The following is an 18,900-nucleotide window of genomic DNA, read 5'->3' as shown; positions in this document are numbered from 1 at the left end:
TTTTAACACGACATATTTTATTAGTGGACTGTAATAAGAAATCAATTACGTTGTTATAAAACTTCATAGTTTATTATAAATTATAAACCGCACACAAGAACTAAATGTAAAAGTAGTGTGTATACAATAATACACCAGTATTTTTATAAACTGCTTTACTATTAAACGTTTTGTAAGCTGGGAAAACTAACACAGTGTCTTGTCTTTTTCAGTTAAACACAGTTTCCAAACTAATTACAAATGACAATACCCTATATTACTAATCAAAGCTAACACGACGTACGAGTAAATCGTTTTTTAGTAAGACAGTTTGACAATAATATTACATCAAATAGTGGCAACAGCGAAATGCGTCAATTTATAAAATTTACGTGAGATCAGACAACAGATTCTTTAGAGTTAAATTAACATCCGTCATTATATCACAACTAACTTACCAATAAATAAATAATAAAATTAAACTACAGAATAACTGTATTTAGCAAACTTACGAACTACATCTACGTAGGTACCTAATTATCATGTGAAACACTTCCAGCAAGCCCATGGAACATTGTGGTACAGTTGACATGCTACATTATAGCTTTAAGTTACAAATAATCACATCATCACATAAAACATGTTGCGTGTAGCAGCAAACCGAAATGTAGCACAATGAGTTTTAAGTATAAGTCAATTTCTATCATGCTATTGTACTATCAAAATGTATATAAATGTTAATATGCCATTTGCGCTTTACAATATTAAATTATACTTGTCTAATCCTGTTCGGCTTTATTACATTTAAGGTAAAGTTCATTGTGTATCTTGTGGAATGTACTAATAACATTCGAACATTTTATATAACTCTACGTAAATATAACAACAAACTTATAATTACATGGGTAGATAGAAATACATTCATATATTAATATTAAAATACGTGGATTTAATGGTATTGGTTTTTGGTGCAAAATAGCAAATTAGCATGCATTACAAACTGAATCGTTTTAGGCGGTCAATACATTTTACGTATTTAATAAATGGCATACGTATAAATATTAAAATGCATACACGATTTTTACGACATACAATAAATAAATAAATTCTAGCTTTTTCGTTCTGTACACCATCTTTAACCCTAAAATACGAAACTCCAAAGTATTTGTATTTTATTAATAGATACTCCTTTTCCAATTAAGGACAAAGTATTACGACATTTTTACTTCGCAGATTCGCCTTAGACTTTGACAGAGGCCAAGTGAACAACAGACTATCGAGTGTTGTTTAAGAGCAAGTCAGCATAACGATTCCACGTTTTGTCGACGCCCGGTAAACGCACGACGTCTGTTACTTGTCCTGCTTAGATTAAGCGACAGCATATTTTCGAGTGTCACATGTAACACCTAACTAAAGCTGAGTTATAGTATAAGAGCTATGTCGTTGTCGTTTTGCTGGGCTTGGTATGATAACACCGGGGGTAGTACTTCGACTGTCGTGACTGATCACACTACTAGGCGACGAGGCACCCGACACTGTACTCTTCGGCGTTCCTTTCTTCATATAAGTTACCACAGAAGTCAACAAATTTGGCGGTAATGCAACCGGAGTTAACTTACCTCCACCGTGAGCGATGTATGTCTGTAACATTTTCTTTGACGGAGATTTAGGGTCATTGACCGTGAACACTACTAGAGATCCCGATTCAATATTAGTAGGTACTGCAGGACTGGAGGAGGCTGGAGGCTCGAGAGATCGGGGCGCTGCATTTTTGGATGGATCTAGCTTCAATAGAGTCGCCATGTCGAGAGTGTTTGGTGTTCGTCGTTCTTGTGATGGTGTACCTATTAACGTTAGTTGAGCGAACGGTGAAGGGACTGTTGGGGTGTGTAATAATGGCGGGGGTGGTGGCGGAAGGGGAGCAGGGGAGGGAGCGGGGGAGGGGGCCGGGGCGGGGGCTATGTGACGCACTGCGGGACTGATGGGAATAGGTGGCTGTTTCGGCTTCCGTTTGGGCCGCGCCTTAACTTCCTTAGCCTGTTCAGCCTTGGCTTGAAGGTGTCGACGTATAAAATCATTTGCTGTGACTTCTTGGCCCCCCGTGTTATCGGTGTGAGGTAATATTGAGGATTCCATTGCTTTGGAAGCTTTACCTGAAAGAGAAAAGTATTACATTAACCGTCATACTTCGAATTCACTTAGAAAAACAACCCTCAGCAACCATGGGTAGCTCTTAGTTTGCTGAGGGTTTTATTAAAATAAGAAGTAAAAAAATATGTTTTAAGAGTACAAGTGTGACGTACTTTGTCGTACGCGCAGTTCGCGCGCCAGTTTATGTCTGTCTCGCTCTTCCCTGGCTCTCTGTCTCACTTTCTCGGCGTCCATTTTGGCCTTTCGTTCAGCCGCTTCTCTCTCGGCAGTGAATTCCTCTTCAAGCTTGGTCGCGTCCCACTTTGAAGCGGTTCGCAGTGCCTTGTCGACTTGAGCTGCATTTACTCGCTCTTCCTTTTTGAACTGAAAAACAATTTATTCATACGATTAATAAATGTACCGGTAATATTGCTGCATAATAGTACTCCTAAATCTGACTCCAATCTAATCTTGGCTTTCATTTTGTAGTGGTATAGATCGTAACTGGATAAAGGAGTCAGAATTTCTTTTCAGCAGACAAATCACAAGATTACACTAAAATTAATTATACCAATATCTGAGAAATATTACGAAAATGCCAAATGTATATATTTCTAACTAACTGACTTGCGCAACTTCTCTTGCGTCACATAAGAGAGAATGGGTCAAAATGTTCCCCGTTTTTGTAACATTTTTTACTGGTACTCTGCTCCTACTGGTCGTAGCGTGATGATATGTAGCCTTCCCTGATAAATGGGCTATCTAACACTGAAATAATTTTCAAATCGGACCAGTAGTTCCTGAGATTAGCGGGTTCAAACAAACAGACTCTGCAGCTTTATAATATTAGTAAAGATTACTTTTACCTTTAACTTAAGATCTCGTCTAGTTCTCCCTGGGAACAGTCTCTCCATTAACATGAAGTCGGTGCCGAGCGCGGCGAGTGCTCGGTAGAAGCGCACTGTTTCAGCGTCCGTCCAGTCAGCTGTGCGCGGACCTCGCTTGTACCGCCCCGGGCCTAACCCACTCCACGCACCTTCAACTACTACTGATGAAGAAACTTTGCGTTTCTCTGACTGTTTTATCACCTGTAAATATTATAATCGTATTAAAATGTCAGTTTAAAATTGTTAAACTTTAATATCTACAAACAGAATTATAGTACAAGATTGATGTTAGCAGCAGCGGTTAAGGTCCAGCGCCCCGTGAACTGAATAATAATATGTCGATCCCTACACGCAACAATTTTTTCTATAAAGGCATCTCCCGCTCTAAGTATTGCTTTTGTGTCGCGGAACCTTTTACAAAAGTACAAACAACGAACACAAAGTACAACCAGACCCGAAACAATAATTTGTGGATCGCACAAATAATTGTTTCGTGTGGGAATCGAACCTACAATCTTCTGACGCATTGGTAGCAGCTTCGCGACCTAAAACACTGCGCCACGGAGGCAGTCAAATAAAAAAAATTCAAACAAATATTCGTGCAATCTACAAATAAGTAATTTCCGGCCTGCTGTATTTCATATCTCGGTTTTCGTAGTTCCATCTGCCACTCCAAGGTTGGCACCATGATGTGGATTCTAACGGATGTACTAGAATTCACTCTAGGCCAGAGCGGTTTTTAGGAAAGTTCATCTAATCTTTATTTCGTTTGTTTGTAAAAGACTCTGCGACGCATGAGCATCACATATTTCGTGTTCCTAAAAATATGTTACTACTTGCCTCTAGGTCAGAGTGGCTATTAGGAAAGTTCATATAGTCTTCATTTCGTTTGTTTGTACAACGCGACACATGAGCGTCATATATAGCGGCAGTTGTTCCTAGAAATATTTTACTACTTGCTACATACCAAGCTCTGTTCGTCCAACATAATCTCCCCATTAGGGCCCAGTTTGATTTGCGGCACGGGCGCGGCGTCGGCAGGAGGCTCGTCAATATTTTCCTCTCCGTCGGGCGTATCTTTGTCAATCCTCTCCACTTTCTCGTTGGCCTCTTTAGCTTTCATCTCGTCTTCATCGGGGCTAATATAAAATACTTATTATTTACTTATTTCGACATTAATTTACAAGAAATTAATTTTAAGTAAAAAGGACCGTTGACAAAATATCAGTCAGCTTGCGACTACGGCTAATTCATTTAAAGCATATGAATACAATATGATACTTTATCTAACCTATTGGTTGATTGGTAGAAAATGCTTTGATGCATTAACCTTTCGTATGCCAGAACGCAGGTCTGCGAGACAATTTTTGAAGCTTCGTATCTGACCGTAGATCCGCGCGATATAGACACAACGCGCGTTTGAAATGACGCGGCAGATGGGACATTTTTGACGCGGCGCGGGTCTATGAATGGGTAAGTCCGCTTATTTACCAACACGTTCACCACAGTACGTGAAGTTTAGATAAATGAATAAATGAGGCCTAGGTATAGTTTAATTAAAAAAATAACACCTATTTAAGCATTGCTAATAAAAAATATACGATAAATATAAAATGAAATACTTACACGATAGGGTTGGAGGTTGGGTTGTAGAAGATGAGGTCGTACATAGTGAGTGTATCTCGTTTGACGGTCTCACGCCGTCGTCGCATCGCTGCCATGCGCCGTGACATATCTTGACGGCGAGATCTAAAAATAAGAATTTATTAACCCGTGGTTTCTGAGGTACATTTAGCGGTAGTTTATCTATTGAATAGCGTTTAAATTCACATAAAAACGCTACTGAATAAAGTTGAATAAGCAGCAACGGGGCATAATTTTTTTTAAACGGATTGTAGAATACATTAAAATTTTAAAATTCGAATGTAGATCTGACACTGGTGATGATCTGGCACTTTAACAGTGATTAGAGCCCAACATTGTACTGGACAGATCTTTGTGTGGCTTGAGCAACTTTCACATGCCCAACAACCACGCACCATAGAAAAATAAGAAATATATTTTTTCTTTTTTTTTAATTTTGAATATACTCACTTTGAATAATGAACTTTTGTTTCAAATGCGAGTCCGACAAGGCTCTACAAACTACTACTATAAAATGTGTACTTGTAATGAAATGTAGACGATTACTAAAGAATTAGGTCTACTGTTTGAATCTAGGTGTGTACTTCAGCTTAATAATAAGCACTTGAATCTGATAACACACTTCAGTATTATGTGTGAGCATGTAACTTTTAAGAGTAACTATCTAAATAATCAAGGATATTGCACGCAGTTTCACTCGTAATACTTCTTTACTTTGATTTCACTGAAATTTTATCTTATTTGCTTTTCAAAAAGTATTTTTTGCATTATACTGAAGTCTATTTTAAACTTAGTGTGAGATGTTTGATACTTTCGTAGTATCACTAGACTACGTAGTCCAGCCATAGCCATAGCTAGTCTTAGTCGATCCAGCAGTTAGTATTTAAAGGGTAAGTATGATAAAGACTAACTTAGTGACTTGTTTCTCCTTAAGCGGTGACGCAGCAGATATTGGCTGGCCAGCAATCTGACTGATACTTGAACACACGGAGTCATTCCTTACACGAGTTACGTCTCTGAAATAAAATTAAAGATAATGTAGTATCCCAAAAAGATTTTAAACGAAAAATGTATTTTAAATTGAACAGAGCTTACAATCAAGTTTTTGCTGAGCTGTTGATTTACCAGAACTAAACATATTTTGCTTTTTAACACAATAATAATATCTTTGACAGAAACCGTACAACTAGCATACTATATTTACAAAAAAATACACAATAAATAGTCAATTTTTTTTGTAGTATAACTATGCACTCAGGCTGTAAAGTAAGTTTTGATGGCATACCTGTTTGGTAAAGATATCAAGGTGCTAAGTGAAGTGTGTGACTCTGTCCTTTGTCGTGACGGCAACGGTGTTCCCGGACCGGCATTCAACAGTGCGCGACGACTCTCGTCCTCTGACTCACTGGCACTGCCCTGAATAAATATAAAAAAAAATGTACACCTATATATAAATATATAAATGTAGAACTATACCTATAAATGTACAACTACTGTGCTCTAAAATCTGCAATACTTCAATTCTGCATCATACAAGTCATTAAAATCACTACCATACTAGTGAGTGATTAATTGATCAAAGTTTGTATCATAACCCATTAAAAGTAAACTAATCAATGATTTTGTGCAATCAAACAAGGTGTGATACAGTGATTATTACAGCACAATAGCAAACAATGGCATTACTATAACAAGATTATAATGAAGCATTGTGAAGTTCCACTTCAAACCTCACTTAAAATACAGAGACATCTGGTTAAATATAAATAATATATCTATCTCAATCTATATTATAACATTATGCACATTGAAAACCAATTTTATGTTAATTGTTTAAAAACAGGTATTAGGCAAACAATATTTACAAAAAAAGAACAAAATCAGATTCATTTAATTTCCACTCTTAATTCAAAAACATGCTATTATAAAAAAGCTAAATCTCTTTGGATTTCTCACCTGTATACTATTTCTCCTTATAGGGTTAAGTCTTGGCACTGGCCGCAGTTTGGGTCTCACTTTGCTTGGAGAAGGCAGTGGTACGATTGGATCAAACAATACTTCAGCATTCTCTGATATAATCTCATTTTTAAGTAAGGCTAAAGGTTTTGGTGCAGTGGCCACAGGCTGAAGGGGAACAATACCATCCATTCCATCTTCTGTGACACTTTCAGGTACACTTGGCACATTGTAATCTGAAACAATAAAAAATATGGTTCATTTTACCTATAGGTCAGCATGTACTGAATAATGGCTGACTAGAAAATTAGCGTTTTTCAAGCACTGCTTTAGATCTTCAAGGTTTACATATTATTACATTTATTGTTCATTTTCTGTTGAATTCATCATACTTTTTCGAGCAATTTATAACTTGAAATTTTATACTTTAATTTGTTTACACATACATGTCTCTAAAGTATTTTATTCCATAGAGATAATTTGTTAGCTTTTAATAAAATTGAAATTTAAAAATGGAATTTCTCTATGACAGAAACAAACCACTTGTGAGTGTGATGTCTCATAGTAGTAAGAGTGAATAATAAACAATAATAAAATATTTTTAGGATTTCTTGAACATACCATCTGGAAGACTATTCCTGGGTTCAGAAGTAACAGTGGCAGGTACATCTTTTGTTTTCTCAATGTTTTCAACATCAGCTGTTCTAACAACAACACTTCTATGTTTAGGACTCTCAATCTTTTTCTCAGGGGTGCCCAACCTTTGAACTTCAACTTCCACTGATTTTGGTGTAGGTGGTGCTGGTTTCCTGATAGGGCTGCCAACACTTTTAGGTGAAACAAATACTGACTTGATACTCGAGGTACTTGTGATGACAGATACCTTCTCAGATGTTTTAGGAGTAACTGCAACTTTTGGAGACTCCCTACTGACCAATGGTGATGGCAATCGCTCTAACTGAGGAACGGCAGCCTTGTTTACAACTCGCGGAGATCGCGGGGATCTTAACGGTGAATTAGTCTTGTTTATAGGAGAATTCCGCCCCAAACTTTCTTGCTGTTTAACTGATCCTCGTGGTGTTTTAGGACTTTTGAGGGCTTTTTCAACTTCATCTGCAGGCACAGTCGCTGCCTTGTTCTTGTCTGCGTTATCATTATTTCGCCTTCTTGGCGGTAACGATGTAACAGCTTTGATACGAGCTCTTCTAGTCGACATACTTCGTAAAGTACTTTGCGAACTATTATTGAATGTATTGTATGGTTAATTTTACTGTAAATATCGACTTAATGATTTGGCCGTGTGGTTATTGCACACGGATGGTTTAATTTGGATCGTAAATGTGATTATAAATAGTTTTTTCCAATCCATACAGTAATTCCACAGCGAAACCACGCACGAAATTGAGACAATCAAAATAATGTGACATTGACGTTTATGACAATCATCTGACGCTTGTTTTGACTACTTTGACGTTGTGTGAAAACCACAGACAACGCACTAGGTTGCTAGTGTAAACATTTTTAATAAATAATAAATAAAGGCATTTCCTCACTGACTTTATTCACTTGCTAATACAGTAAATTCGTCAAATTATTGTTGATGTTATGATAAGATTTTTGATTCTTCTCGTAATTCAATGCTCTTGCCTAGTTCATGCGATTACTAAATCTAATACAGTTTTGAATAATCAAACTAGATATTAATTTGTGTTATTATGAACTAAATACATTTACTTTTTCAGTTCTACTGCTCTTATTTTTGATTGTACTTAAATTACCAGTGTATTGTTAAATACTGTAAATTTAATATCGAGATGTTTTAGAACGTATATCTAATATGAATATGCCAGTATTGTTCTTGTTTTAGTCATTTAATTAATGACATGTATTCTATATCTTCAGTTATTGTAGTGTGAATATTGCATTGCCTCTTTTACTGTTCCATTTGCGTAGAGAACCAGCAATCTTGTGTTTATTGGCACTTGGTTACAGTGTTTATTAGAAAACTACAGTCAAAATTAGTCATAGTCATATACATCTCGGGGGTTGAAGTCGGCAAGTAATATTCACAGCTTATCGCTTAGATCTCGATTCAATATAGTATGTTTATTTTTGAATACTTACGGTGTTAGCGTTAATAGTACTTTCAGCCCTGTATCTTCTAAGGCTACTGAATAGTTTTGCAATGTGTGGTAAGAAGCAGGTAGGTAGGAATATTAAAACAAAGTGGCGGTTTTCTTCATTCTTTAATGCATTTTTCTCTAATTTTCTTGACAGCGATGAGCACTTTTGGTGACAATAGTTACCAGAAATTATTAAAATATGTAACAAATAACAGTTCAGATTAAAAAGAAATAAATTTTATATAGGTTCTTTTACTTACATCCAGTAGATCAACTTCACAATAAAAATAGATCTCTTCTATAAAATTTATATAATTTACAAAAGCGGTAATGTTAGGTAGATAAAACAACAACAAATAAATGCTCTGGGAATGAAACGCAATTATATTTTCTCTTTGTAGATAAATTGACAGATAGTCACTCTGCTAAGACCAATTGATTGTATAAATATCTTACGAGTACAAAGTATCTATTGGTGTTAGTCGCCAAAACTGAGAACTAGGCTGCGTTCATCTACAAGTAAGCTACTGCGTATTGGTTCGTCATTCATTAACTATATTTTGGCTAAAAAGTCAACATTTGCAAAACCGTCTTTACAAATTGTCATGACACTATAAGAATTAGTCAACGATGATTCGTGCCAAAGTGCGGCGCCGGCGCGGCAGTCAGCTCGGCGATCTTCACTAATCAATGACTGAGCCTCGCTAGGATATGTCGCTCATTATAAATATACCTAAGTTAGGCTAATGTTAGTCAAAAATTTAAAAGCGTCTGCAATAAGCCATTTCATTGCCATATAGAAGTAACTAAAGTGGCTATCGAAGGGATCAAACGATAGATAAGTTCCAAGTCAAAGAATCGTGTGAAGTCATGCAGTCGTAACTGAGCTAGCTACTCGATCTACTGATCGCCGAGCTGGCGGCCGGGCGGCGACGCGCAGCCATCCGCTGCTCTATCACATTATGTAATTCGTCCGAATTTGTTAACGCTCCGGCCTACTTACTCCTACGAAATGATCACTATCGACAATAAATTATTATTTCACCTACAATTAAAAACAAGGTATGAAGTGTAGTAGTGCATCGAGAACCGAGACGTCCGTCGCGCAACGCGAGCGCACGGAATAATTGACTGGACCGCTCGATCGAGCGGCCGCTAACACTCCGCTCGAACGAACCGCGCTAAGGCAAACCTCGATATACAATATTTACATACAGAAACGACTCTCAAAAGATTCGAAGCGCTACTGATCCACCTCTACTTAAGAAACTGAGAGAATTGTTTGCACTAATTATGCCGATTATCGGTAGATATTCTACTTATAATTAAATGAAGAAAGCAACTGTGTGCTATTGTACGCGCGTGAGGCTCGTTCAGTTGTGCGTCGCTCGCGCAGCGGGCGGGCGCGGGCGGCGCCTGGCGTCGAGCGTGACGTCAGCCGCCGCGCCCTGCGCCCGCTCCCACTGCACGTACATAATATACTCCCACGATCCAACATTTATACATCGTTATAAACTGATTCGAATATAATAATCTCTGAATCGTGATATAATCAGGAACGTTTATACACTTCGTACTTAACTCCGCGATCGAATATTCCGCATCAACAATAGAGGTCTATTTCATACGCCAACAAAGCATAAAATAGTGATATCTTTACATTTCAGTCTAGTCTATATAATTATTTTCTCTTTTAATGGCAAGGTATCTCTATAAAGATTCAATAGTATCATTCTTCAATATATAACAGGTATATCTATACAATCGGAATACGTCACGTATTCGATTCCTCACAGCGTCAATGATATAAAATTTAACCTAAATTATAACACAGGAGAATTAAGTATAAGATCACAAAATGAGATTCAACGGGCGGCGGCGTGGTCGCCCGGCGAAGTCGCAGCTATAATACTCGTGTCTACGCTACAACTATCGAGCCGCGCGGTCGCTGCGGCCTGGCGGCTCGCACTAAGCCTAGTATTGCTCTCGTCTCGCACGGCCGGCTCCGCGCCGCACTAGCACAGAGTGCGGCGTCAGGGCGCGATGCCGGCGTCCGACTTGTGGAAGGCGGCAGGCGCGGCCGATAGCGGCGGCGCCGACGTCTGCGCCGAGCTGAAGTCGTGCTCGGACTTGGGCCGCGGCAGCGCCGCCGCCGCCACGCCCAGCCCCGGCAGCGCCACGCCCGCCATGCGGCACGACGCGGCCTGCAGCGGCTGCAGCGCCAGCCCCAGCGAGCGCTCCGACAGCCGCGCCACGCTGTCGTCCGACAGGCTCACGTGCTCCGCCTCGGCCGCCAGGGCGTTCACCACTGCGTTGATCGTGTTCCCCTCCGACGTCGTGTCGTCCTCTCGATGCGCCACTAGGTTCGGATTTTTCCCTATCTTGTTCAGTCGTTCCGCAGCTACGCTCTCCATTGTACGCCGCATCAGCGGATACTGGTCGAGCACCGCGTTGAAATGGTCCACTGATAGCGAGAATAGATTGCAGTATGTTTCTGCCCGGACGGAGGCCACTCTTCTAGCATTCGTCAGGAGACAGATTTCGCCGAAGTAGGAACCGTCCGACAAGCTGGTGGCTACTTCCCCGTTCGCCATCACGATGTCCACGATTCCTTCTTGAATGAAATACATTTTACTGCCAATGGTTCCTTCCTTGATGATGATATCACCTGAAACATAGAAAATAGTGGTTATCACTTAGTCTTGTTTTAACCCTACGAATATGGATATTCACCATTTCATTTTATTATTCTTCTTTTAATATCTTGTAGTTCTTTCGTTTATCTGTCAACAATTCTTCATTTGGGTATGATTACTCCGAACATTATAAAATTAGCCGGGACTTACCTGGTTGGAAGACTTCGTAACGCAGTTTTGTAACGACGTCTGACACGAAGTTGGAATCTGCGTTAGCGAAGAATGGCACGGAAGCCACGAGTGAGCGGCAGTTGTAGTTGATGACGTCTTCGCGAAGCTTCTCGCTCAGCTCGCCTAAGATGAGTTCTTCGTCGAAGAACTTGCCCTGGTACCGGTGTTCGAAGTACTCTGTGATACGTTGCCGCATCTCTCGGGGTAACTTGCGGTACGCCATGTACTCCTCCACTTGTTTCACCTAGAATACGTACACGAAAAGCTATAGAATACGCATAGGACAGATCACGAGGCAAACACACGCCTATAGCAAGTTTCAAAATCATGCATTTCTTCCAAAACCACTGACTGTTAGAGACAATATTTGACTTTACACTGAAATATGCAATCTACACACCTGCAAACAACCGACTCATCAACAATACAACTATGTAATATAAAACCCTATCGAACAAAGTCCAATGGTTAGTTCGCCCATGGAAGTAAACTGTTATGAACACCCGTTAATATTGGTGAAATGTATGAAACGAATGATGTTTGTTATTTTATATGGAGACATGAGTTTTGGTGCAGATGATTGAGTCTGAAATATAACAACCAGTGAAACACTAAACAAACATTCGCTTTGTACTCACGTCTAATCTCTGAAACAGGCAATGGAGGCTTTAGTGATCGTTTATTAGATGGGCACATTACATAAGAAATTTTAGTCAAACACATGCAGGTCAAGATACGAAATCAATGTAATGAAATAGTTTAAGACTCATGAGATCCTTATTTTAGAAGTTTGTTACCAAAATACGTAGTCCAAATTAAGTCCTTTATGGTTGACTCAGCGCAGGTGTTCATAACGATTTATCTTCGACTTATATTTTTAGAGACTAAGTAGTTGTTAGATAAAGGTAGATACCATTTTTTGAGTGATCGGTTTTCATGAAAAATTGTTAATGAAATGATGATGAATGAATCTGAAATTATACCTTTTCACGGTACTGTCGCCGCGAGGAATCTAAACTCTGGATAAGATTGGTGGCGTGACCGAGGAACAGCGCATAGCAGGTAGCACCGGAGATCATGGAGAGCATGGTGAGCCACATGTCGGTGAGCGACTGTGGAGGGAAGCGGCCGTACCCGATGCACAGCATGTGGGACATGGCCTTGAACAGCGCCCATGAGTACTGTTCTAGCCAGAATGCTTCCTGGAAATTGTTAAATTGTTGTAATTAGATTTATGTAAATTGTCATTTTGTAATTTCATATTTATTTATCTGTATTTTCCCATAACTAAAGTAGAAAATTAGATTACTGTACCGGATTCGGAGTACTGTGTAAACACATGATACCTATTAATTAAAGGACTGTGGTTTTGTGGTGGTCAACTTGAATTGTATTTTTAAGGTTGAATTATCAACAAGGAATCGTACGTGCCTTATTTCCTTACCTTACTGCATTGTCTGTAAGTCTGTGACAAATTTAATTAGTGTAATATACTTTACGTTTGCCTGTTCTATTTTGTCTACCTACCTGCAGCTCGTTTATTGCAACCCAAGAGTTTGCTGGAAATCCTTGCAGCATAGGAACGAGGAACTGAAGGCAACCAGACCAGTGACCGATCAACAACATCATGCAGATCAGGTTGAATATCCGCATGAATACTGAGGCCATGTTGAGGAACTGAAAAGAGAACGACAAATATTAACAAGGTTGCATGTGAGGTGATGTCGCCTCTAAAGGAAGCCGTGCGGACTGCGCGCGACAAGGACGCTCGAGGTCAAGCATCGCGATGATTCTCTACCGATGGAGTCGTAAAGAAGTGAGAAATAAAATATGAACGCGTGAGACGAGTCGTCGAGCGAGCATGCGTGGTGGGCGGCGCGGTGACATGTCGCGTGGCCGCGGCCGCCGCGCGGTCGCGCGACCGTCATCGCCCTTCGCGCCTCAGCCCGCGCGGCCGCCGGCGGGACGAGGGTCGGAAACAGAAACGCCAAAGAAAGAGAGAAAGCGAAGCGAACGCAGCGGTCTAAAGGACGCCGGCGGCGCCGCCGGCAACATGCTAAGCGGGCGAACGAGCACATGCGCGCCGGCTCGTGCCGACCCTGGTTACCTTGAAGATCAGATTGCTTTTGGTGTCACCCTTCTTTTTGGCAACATCGGAGCTGAGACGTCCCCTCCGTTCCGTGCGCTTTTTTTGAAGATTCTGCAAGATCTAGAAAACAAGCGAGAAACACGAGATAGTAGGAAGAGAGCCAGGCGCGCCCGAAGCGCGGACGGGGTCGGCGGGCATAGGTCGTCGCGAGGTGTGCGGGGCGGGGCTGGGGCGCGTGCAGGCACACACAGGATGCACTAACACCGAGACGAGCGGAACGCGGGCTAGGCCCCTACTCTAGGCGCTAGTGGCGCGGGCGACACATGCGGCACCTGCGAGGCGAGGTCGCGCGATCCGCCGTCCGCCTCGCCCGGCTCGTCGCGCGGCTGCGGACCGGGGCTCATCTGCACACAACACCGTCACTGCGATGTCGTCGCCACCACCCTCCCCGTACTCCACTTCTCACTGACTCTCCGCTTCGTACCCGTACCGATGTCTCACGTAACCACTACCTAATCTTTACGTGTTGCCAATGCTAACTTTCTACTGTTGCGCAACATTTTCTGGTAATCATTTGTTTCATTGACTTCTTATGAGACCAATGTAATTCTTGGATTTCTGTCTGTATTTTCCTCTAGTGATTTATAGGCTATTTGGAAACTACGTGCTCACTTTCTTCAAACTGGTATGTATTTTGAGAAGTTTGGCCGTTGATTTCAAGTCGCGTATGAGAAATATTATGTACTGTGTTATATGATATTGTTTTTAGGTTTTGTTCTTGTCGGTGATCGGCGTCAGCGCACCAATAAATACTAGAGGCTTCGAAAAAGCGGCAACAAAATATGAACAACTTGGCAAATAATATATCATATTGGCAAGTGTGGGACGGTTCGGGTCGGCGGACACGGTGGACACGGCGGACACGTCGTTCGCGGGCGTAGGTCGCGGCGCGGGCGCAGAAACAAGAGACAGATTTAGACGTCACGAGTGAGAGCGTGCTCAGGCAGAAAGAAGCTTGCAGAGAAGCAGTAGAGAAGTGCAGAGCGGGACGTGGGGCTGACATACAGTGGGGGCGGGATCAATGGTATAATACAGGATTACAATAAAACTCCATAATTACGTCATTAGGATCACTACACGCTAAAACAAGTCACATTATTACATCATAATCATTAGCATAATATTCTCTTCAATTTGGATCCATACGCAGTAATTAGCCAATTTCACATAATTTCTCAGACGATACCAATTTCTGAATCTTCGTAAATGCAAATCAATTTAATCCAATATTATAAGAGTTCAGTTAGTGGCGTTTTTAGTCATGTCATGTTAGTAAATGTGAGCGTAATGTAGTTAGAGCAGTGTTAGTGGTAAGTAGTTAGGTAACCCATAAGTGTTGGGTTAGAAGGAGATGATGGCTTACATATACTTCCTCCCATTGTGATACATATCGGACGAGCCTGGAGAGCCGCAGCAGCCGCACCAGAGACAGCAGCTTTGCTAACCGAAGTATCCTTAGAGCACGACCCGCGTGAAGGATTTGAAAGCTTTCACTAAAGTCCTGTCAACACAAAAACACACGGTTCAAACAACCCTGACTAGCTCGCTGACTCTCCAGAGATCTGATCGCTAGAGCGTCAAGGCAAGCCGCTATAAGATTACTCCTTTTTACAGTCCAAGTGTTGAAGACATGCATAATTGCAGTATTTGAAAGATTTTATCAGCCAAAGAAAAGTGCTGAAGCGTAATAAACATGTTATAATTATGTTTTATAAATTAACGATTTTAGTAAAGATCAAGTGGGGTACTGACTATTTATTAGTGGAAGCTGTATAGTATGTATAGAATAGGCTTGTAAATTATCATCTGTGACAATCTATCTATCGTATTAAGCTTCAGTACTGATGCAGTTATAAGTAATAGTAGGGGCCATCTCGACTTGTCAGTGTAGGCTGTTAATATTACAATTTGGTCGTGTTGTAGCTGGTATCAGGTTAAATTAAATAGAAATCAAATATATATGTATACAAATAACCCAAGACTGTTATATATATATGAGATTATATAAAATCAAACATAGTGGGGAGTGGTATTTGTTTCGTTAAGAAAGCTTTGAGGTCATGCTGTAGACAAGTCTGGAGAAACTAAATATTACAAGGAAGAAAATAAAGAAGACGACGTGCAGGTGATCAATGTGGAGTTTAGAAGGTAATACAACAGTATATATAAGAAAATAAAATATATCTTCTATACAATATAGACCCCTGGAACAAGAGAGTGCAGTTTTGTGGAAGCGTTTTAGAATAGCCGGTGCATAAAGTCGGAAAGTGCTCAATATCTCTGTAAGTTTTAGAAAAGGATTAAGTATCCCATACGATCACTTAAAATCGAATGAACAAGGTCGTTTACAGGGTGGTGAATATAATATATAACATTGACAAATCATATGGGTTACTGGTGAATAGACGTGCAGGTGATAGTTTGTAGACAGACAAAATAATAATAATAAAAATTTAAAAGACTTCGGTGAAATGAATCGGTGTGCTTTAATCAAACCTTTGCATGTTCTCATAGAGCCTGATAATACGAGATACTAAATTGAATACACGATGACGCACAGGTACTCGTGGCGGTTGGGTATAAGTTCACAATGAGAAACAAAAAACAAAATGGAAACAATAACAACATATTGTCTATAAAACAAATGAACACCCAAGCTGAAACAGAATATCAACAACATAAAAGACAGATTAAAACTATAGTAATAAGAACAACACGGCCAAATTGCAACGTACGTTTACCTGATTGAAGATCAAAAATATATAATCTAGTGGTATACTAGAGATGAGGTCAAGGAAGAACCATGTCCTCAAATAGTGCTTCGCTATTAACTTGGGATCTAATATCACTTGTTCTGCATTATCTTGCTGCATTATTCCTGAAAAGATACAAAAGTTTCGTTACATATAATAATCTGATGGAATTACAACGAAATCTATGAAATATTTTTTATAAAGTTTAAGAAGTTACCTGTTCTAAAATTAACAACGATATCTATAAGAAATATGGTGTCCGAAAGACAATTGAAGGCTATCCAGCGTGTGCTGAGGTCATCGTTGAAGAAGGAGATGGCGACTGGCAGGATGATCAGGTTAGCCACGAGCAGTAGTAACATACACAAGTCCCAGTAGAATCTGAAAACAAAAACAAATATAAAGTTATTCAATAATTCATGAAATAAAAATAATATTTAAATTCCGGAATGCAGCGGACTGAAAGACATGAATTTAACAAAGAATTCGTTTGTTATGAACGCTCTGTCTGTTCTCGGACTGCATGAAGTTTACTGGTTTAATACAACCACTCAACGAGGCATGGAATTCCAAATGTTTGTCATAAAATGTGTCAAAGTTCCACTATAAAGTTTCGGCGGAAACACGCGAACTATCATGTTACACAGGTCTATAAATTCAAAGTGAAGTAGCAGTGAACGAAGAAGTATTCGAAAAGTATTTCGGTATGTGTAGCGGAACAGAAACATAGTTGTTAACGTATAAAGTAGGTACTTAATCGAATCGGGCAGGTGAGTAATCGAGTCGTAAGTGCTCATAGGTATTGTTGATGGTGGGAGGCGAGCAGGACGAGTAGCGTGCATATTGCCACAATTACCTAATTGAGAGGCGATTGAGCCAGCAATTGCTTGCGAAATGATCTCATCTGTCGTCTAATCTGACCGCACCTGAGCTGCCCTCCGCGGCCTATTCTACAAACGATTTATAGCACACACTTGTACTACGTTTTTGAAATTATCTTTTTATTTTAATGTTTTATAACTTTTCAAATATCATTAATGTCGTATAGCTCAACGCCACACAGGATCTCATTAATATGTTATATTATCTATAAGGCACAGTGCTTTATTTTATCACGTATAACTTTTCCTGAAAACTACTTTAATAAAAGTCAAGCGGTTTTCGTCGCGTAGCTTAGTGAAATTATTAGAGAAAATCCTGTGATCCGTCGGCAGTGGCGCTCGGCTGAGAGAAATATAAAGAGGTAAATGACGGCAATTTCCTACAATAAGCCAGAAAAATCACCAACAATAACTTTAGTCTCGGAGGCTACGCAGCCAAGTACCAAGTTCAAGCCCTTAATGCCACCTATAAGGTAGGTACGGTCTCATGATTGAAACGTTTAAATAAACTGATTCTTACTTAACACGTACATTAATAAACTAGACTTGAATTATGGAATATTTCGTGCGTTTTATTAGCACATGATTTTAAAAACTTCCTAAATGTTATAAGTGAGAATTGTCCAATTTATATCTTAACATGAAGTTGAAGGCGCCTCGTTACTTCAAAGATTGTTTAGATAAATATAACAAATTAATGGTGTCAATACGCTTACAAGTAGAACAGCATTCTTTTCAAAAACAATTCGGCCTTCACCTTGATGTAACATGTACTAATGACTAGACAGTTACCTCTGTTTATATGTAGAGTACAGCCTTTGTCTCACCGTAATGATATATCACACGATGATATCGCATGATTTAATAAAATGTACTACGTGATTCGGCTATTGAGGTTCTAAATGTAGAACTTAATGTGCTAAAGACTGTTTACATAATAGTTTTATAGCCTTAATGGATGTCCTTATAAGCCTATCTTATTCGGTAACTGAAAGTAAGGGTACCGTAAATTTAATAGAAAAGAGTGATAGATAGTCAGTAAGAGCCAAGAAATAAGAAGAAGAAAAAGTATGGGACTGTTATTGTATATTGTTAATACAGATTTTGGTGAACGTAGGGATATTGAAGACTTCGCTTAACGCATTTTTTTTCTCTTCTTTTAGGTTTACTGGTATTCTTAGATTCAAAAGTTTTATTTCTAACTCTAGTTATAGGGAAACACACTGGAGTTTTCATTGCCTTTGTGTATGTATACAGATACAATTGTAACAAAGAGCCTTGACATATGATAGGAAGAAGGTCGCGTTAACAGGATAGGATAATAAGGGACGACGTTTGAGCATTACACGAATTACGAATATACATTATCCTGCTGACGTTGTCATGACGAATACTGAAACACCCACTTAAGACAGGTACGAATGTATAATTATGTAAATATAATAAAAGCCGTGGAAATTCAATGAAATATTTATATTTATTTAGATAAAATGTTTTAGCGACAACGGCCGGTGTAACCTGCGCCGCAACG

The 18,900-nt window shown here is 39.6% G+C and overlaps 2 protein-coding genes across 17 annotated transcripts in view; both read right to left on the bottom strand.

The window, feature by feature from the left end:
* Positions 1–6: 6 nt before the first annotated feature.
* On the bottom strand, positions 7–8,034 carry Bdp1 (transcription factor TFIIIB component B'' homolog Bdp1). Its single transcript, XM_076125589.1, has 9 exons — positions 7,218–8,034; positions 6,597–6,832; positions 5,926–6,056; positions 5,552–5,656; positions 4,623–4,745; positions 3,964–4,135; positions 2,976–3,197; positions 2,283–2,493; positions 7–2,132 (listed from the first exon to the last, which is right to left on the bottom strand). The coding sequence occupies exons 1-9, from the start codon at positions 7,810–7,812 to the stop codon at positions 1,390–1,392; spliced, it is 2,538 nt and encodes an 845-aa protein (XP_075981704.1). The 5' UTR covers positions 7,813–8,034; the 3' UTR covers positions 7–1,389.
* Positions 8,035–8,825: 791 nt separating this feature from the next.
* Positions 8,826–18,900, bottom strand: part of Ih (hyperpolarization activated cyclic nucleotide gated potassium channel Ih) — a 257,619-nt gene continuing 247,544 nt past the window's right edge. For 8 of the 16 annotated variants that reach the window (XM_076124864.1, XM_076124870.1, XM_076124865.1 and 5 more), the window contains 9 exons: positions 16,706–16,869; positions 16,471–16,613; positions 15,099–15,236; positions 13,694–13,795; positions 13,114–13,263; positions 12,570–12,788; positions 12,225–12,233; positions 11,566–11,830; positions 8,826–11,387 (listed from right to left, as the gene is read on the bottom strand). In XM_076124864.1, the coding sequence (XP_075980979.1) occupies positions 10,753–11,387; positions 11,566–11,830; positions 12,225–12,233; positions 12,570–12,788; positions 13,114–13,263; positions 13,694–13,795; positions 15,099–15,236; positions 16,471–16,613; positions 16,706–16,869 (1,825 nt within the window). In that variant the 3' untranslated portion in view covers positions 8,826–10,752. The remainder of the gene's footprint in view (positions 11,388–11,565; positions 11,831–12,224; positions 12,234–12,569; positions 12,789–13,113; positions 13,264–13,693; positions 13,796–15,098; positions 15,237–16,470; positions 16,614–16,705; positions 16,870–18,900) is intronic. The other 8 variants (XM_076124869.1, XM_076124872.1, XM_076124875.1 and 5 more) reach the window with 6 other exon arrangements.

Source organism: Anticarsia gemmatalis, chromosome 17, assembly GCF_050436995.1.
Source record: "Anticarsia gemmatalis isolate Benzon Research Colony breed Stoneville strain chromosome 17, ilAntGemm2 primary, whole genome shotgun sequence".
Taxonomy (NCBI): domain Eukaryota; kingdom Metazoa; phylum Arthropoda; class Insecta; order Lepidoptera; family Erebidae; genus Anticarsia; species Anticarsia gemmatalis.
Note: the sequence above shows the minus strand (reverse complement) of the source record. Positions and strands in the feature narration are given on the sequence as shown.

Bases quoted from the DNA above. Each gene is read 5' to 3' on its own strand.
- Bdp1 (XM_076125589.1), bottom strand. From the start codon at position 7,812: ATGTCGACTAGAAGAGCTCGTATCAAAGCTGTTACATCGTTACCGCCA. The intron at 6,833-7,217 runs GTATGTTCAAGA...TTATTGTTTCAG, and splicing joins CAGGAATAGTCTTCCAGATG to ATTACAATGTGCCAAGTGTA. The intron at 5,657-5,925 runs GTATGCCATCAA...ATTTTATTTCAG, and splicing joins TTGATATCTTTACCAAACAG to AGACGTAACTCGTGTAAGGA.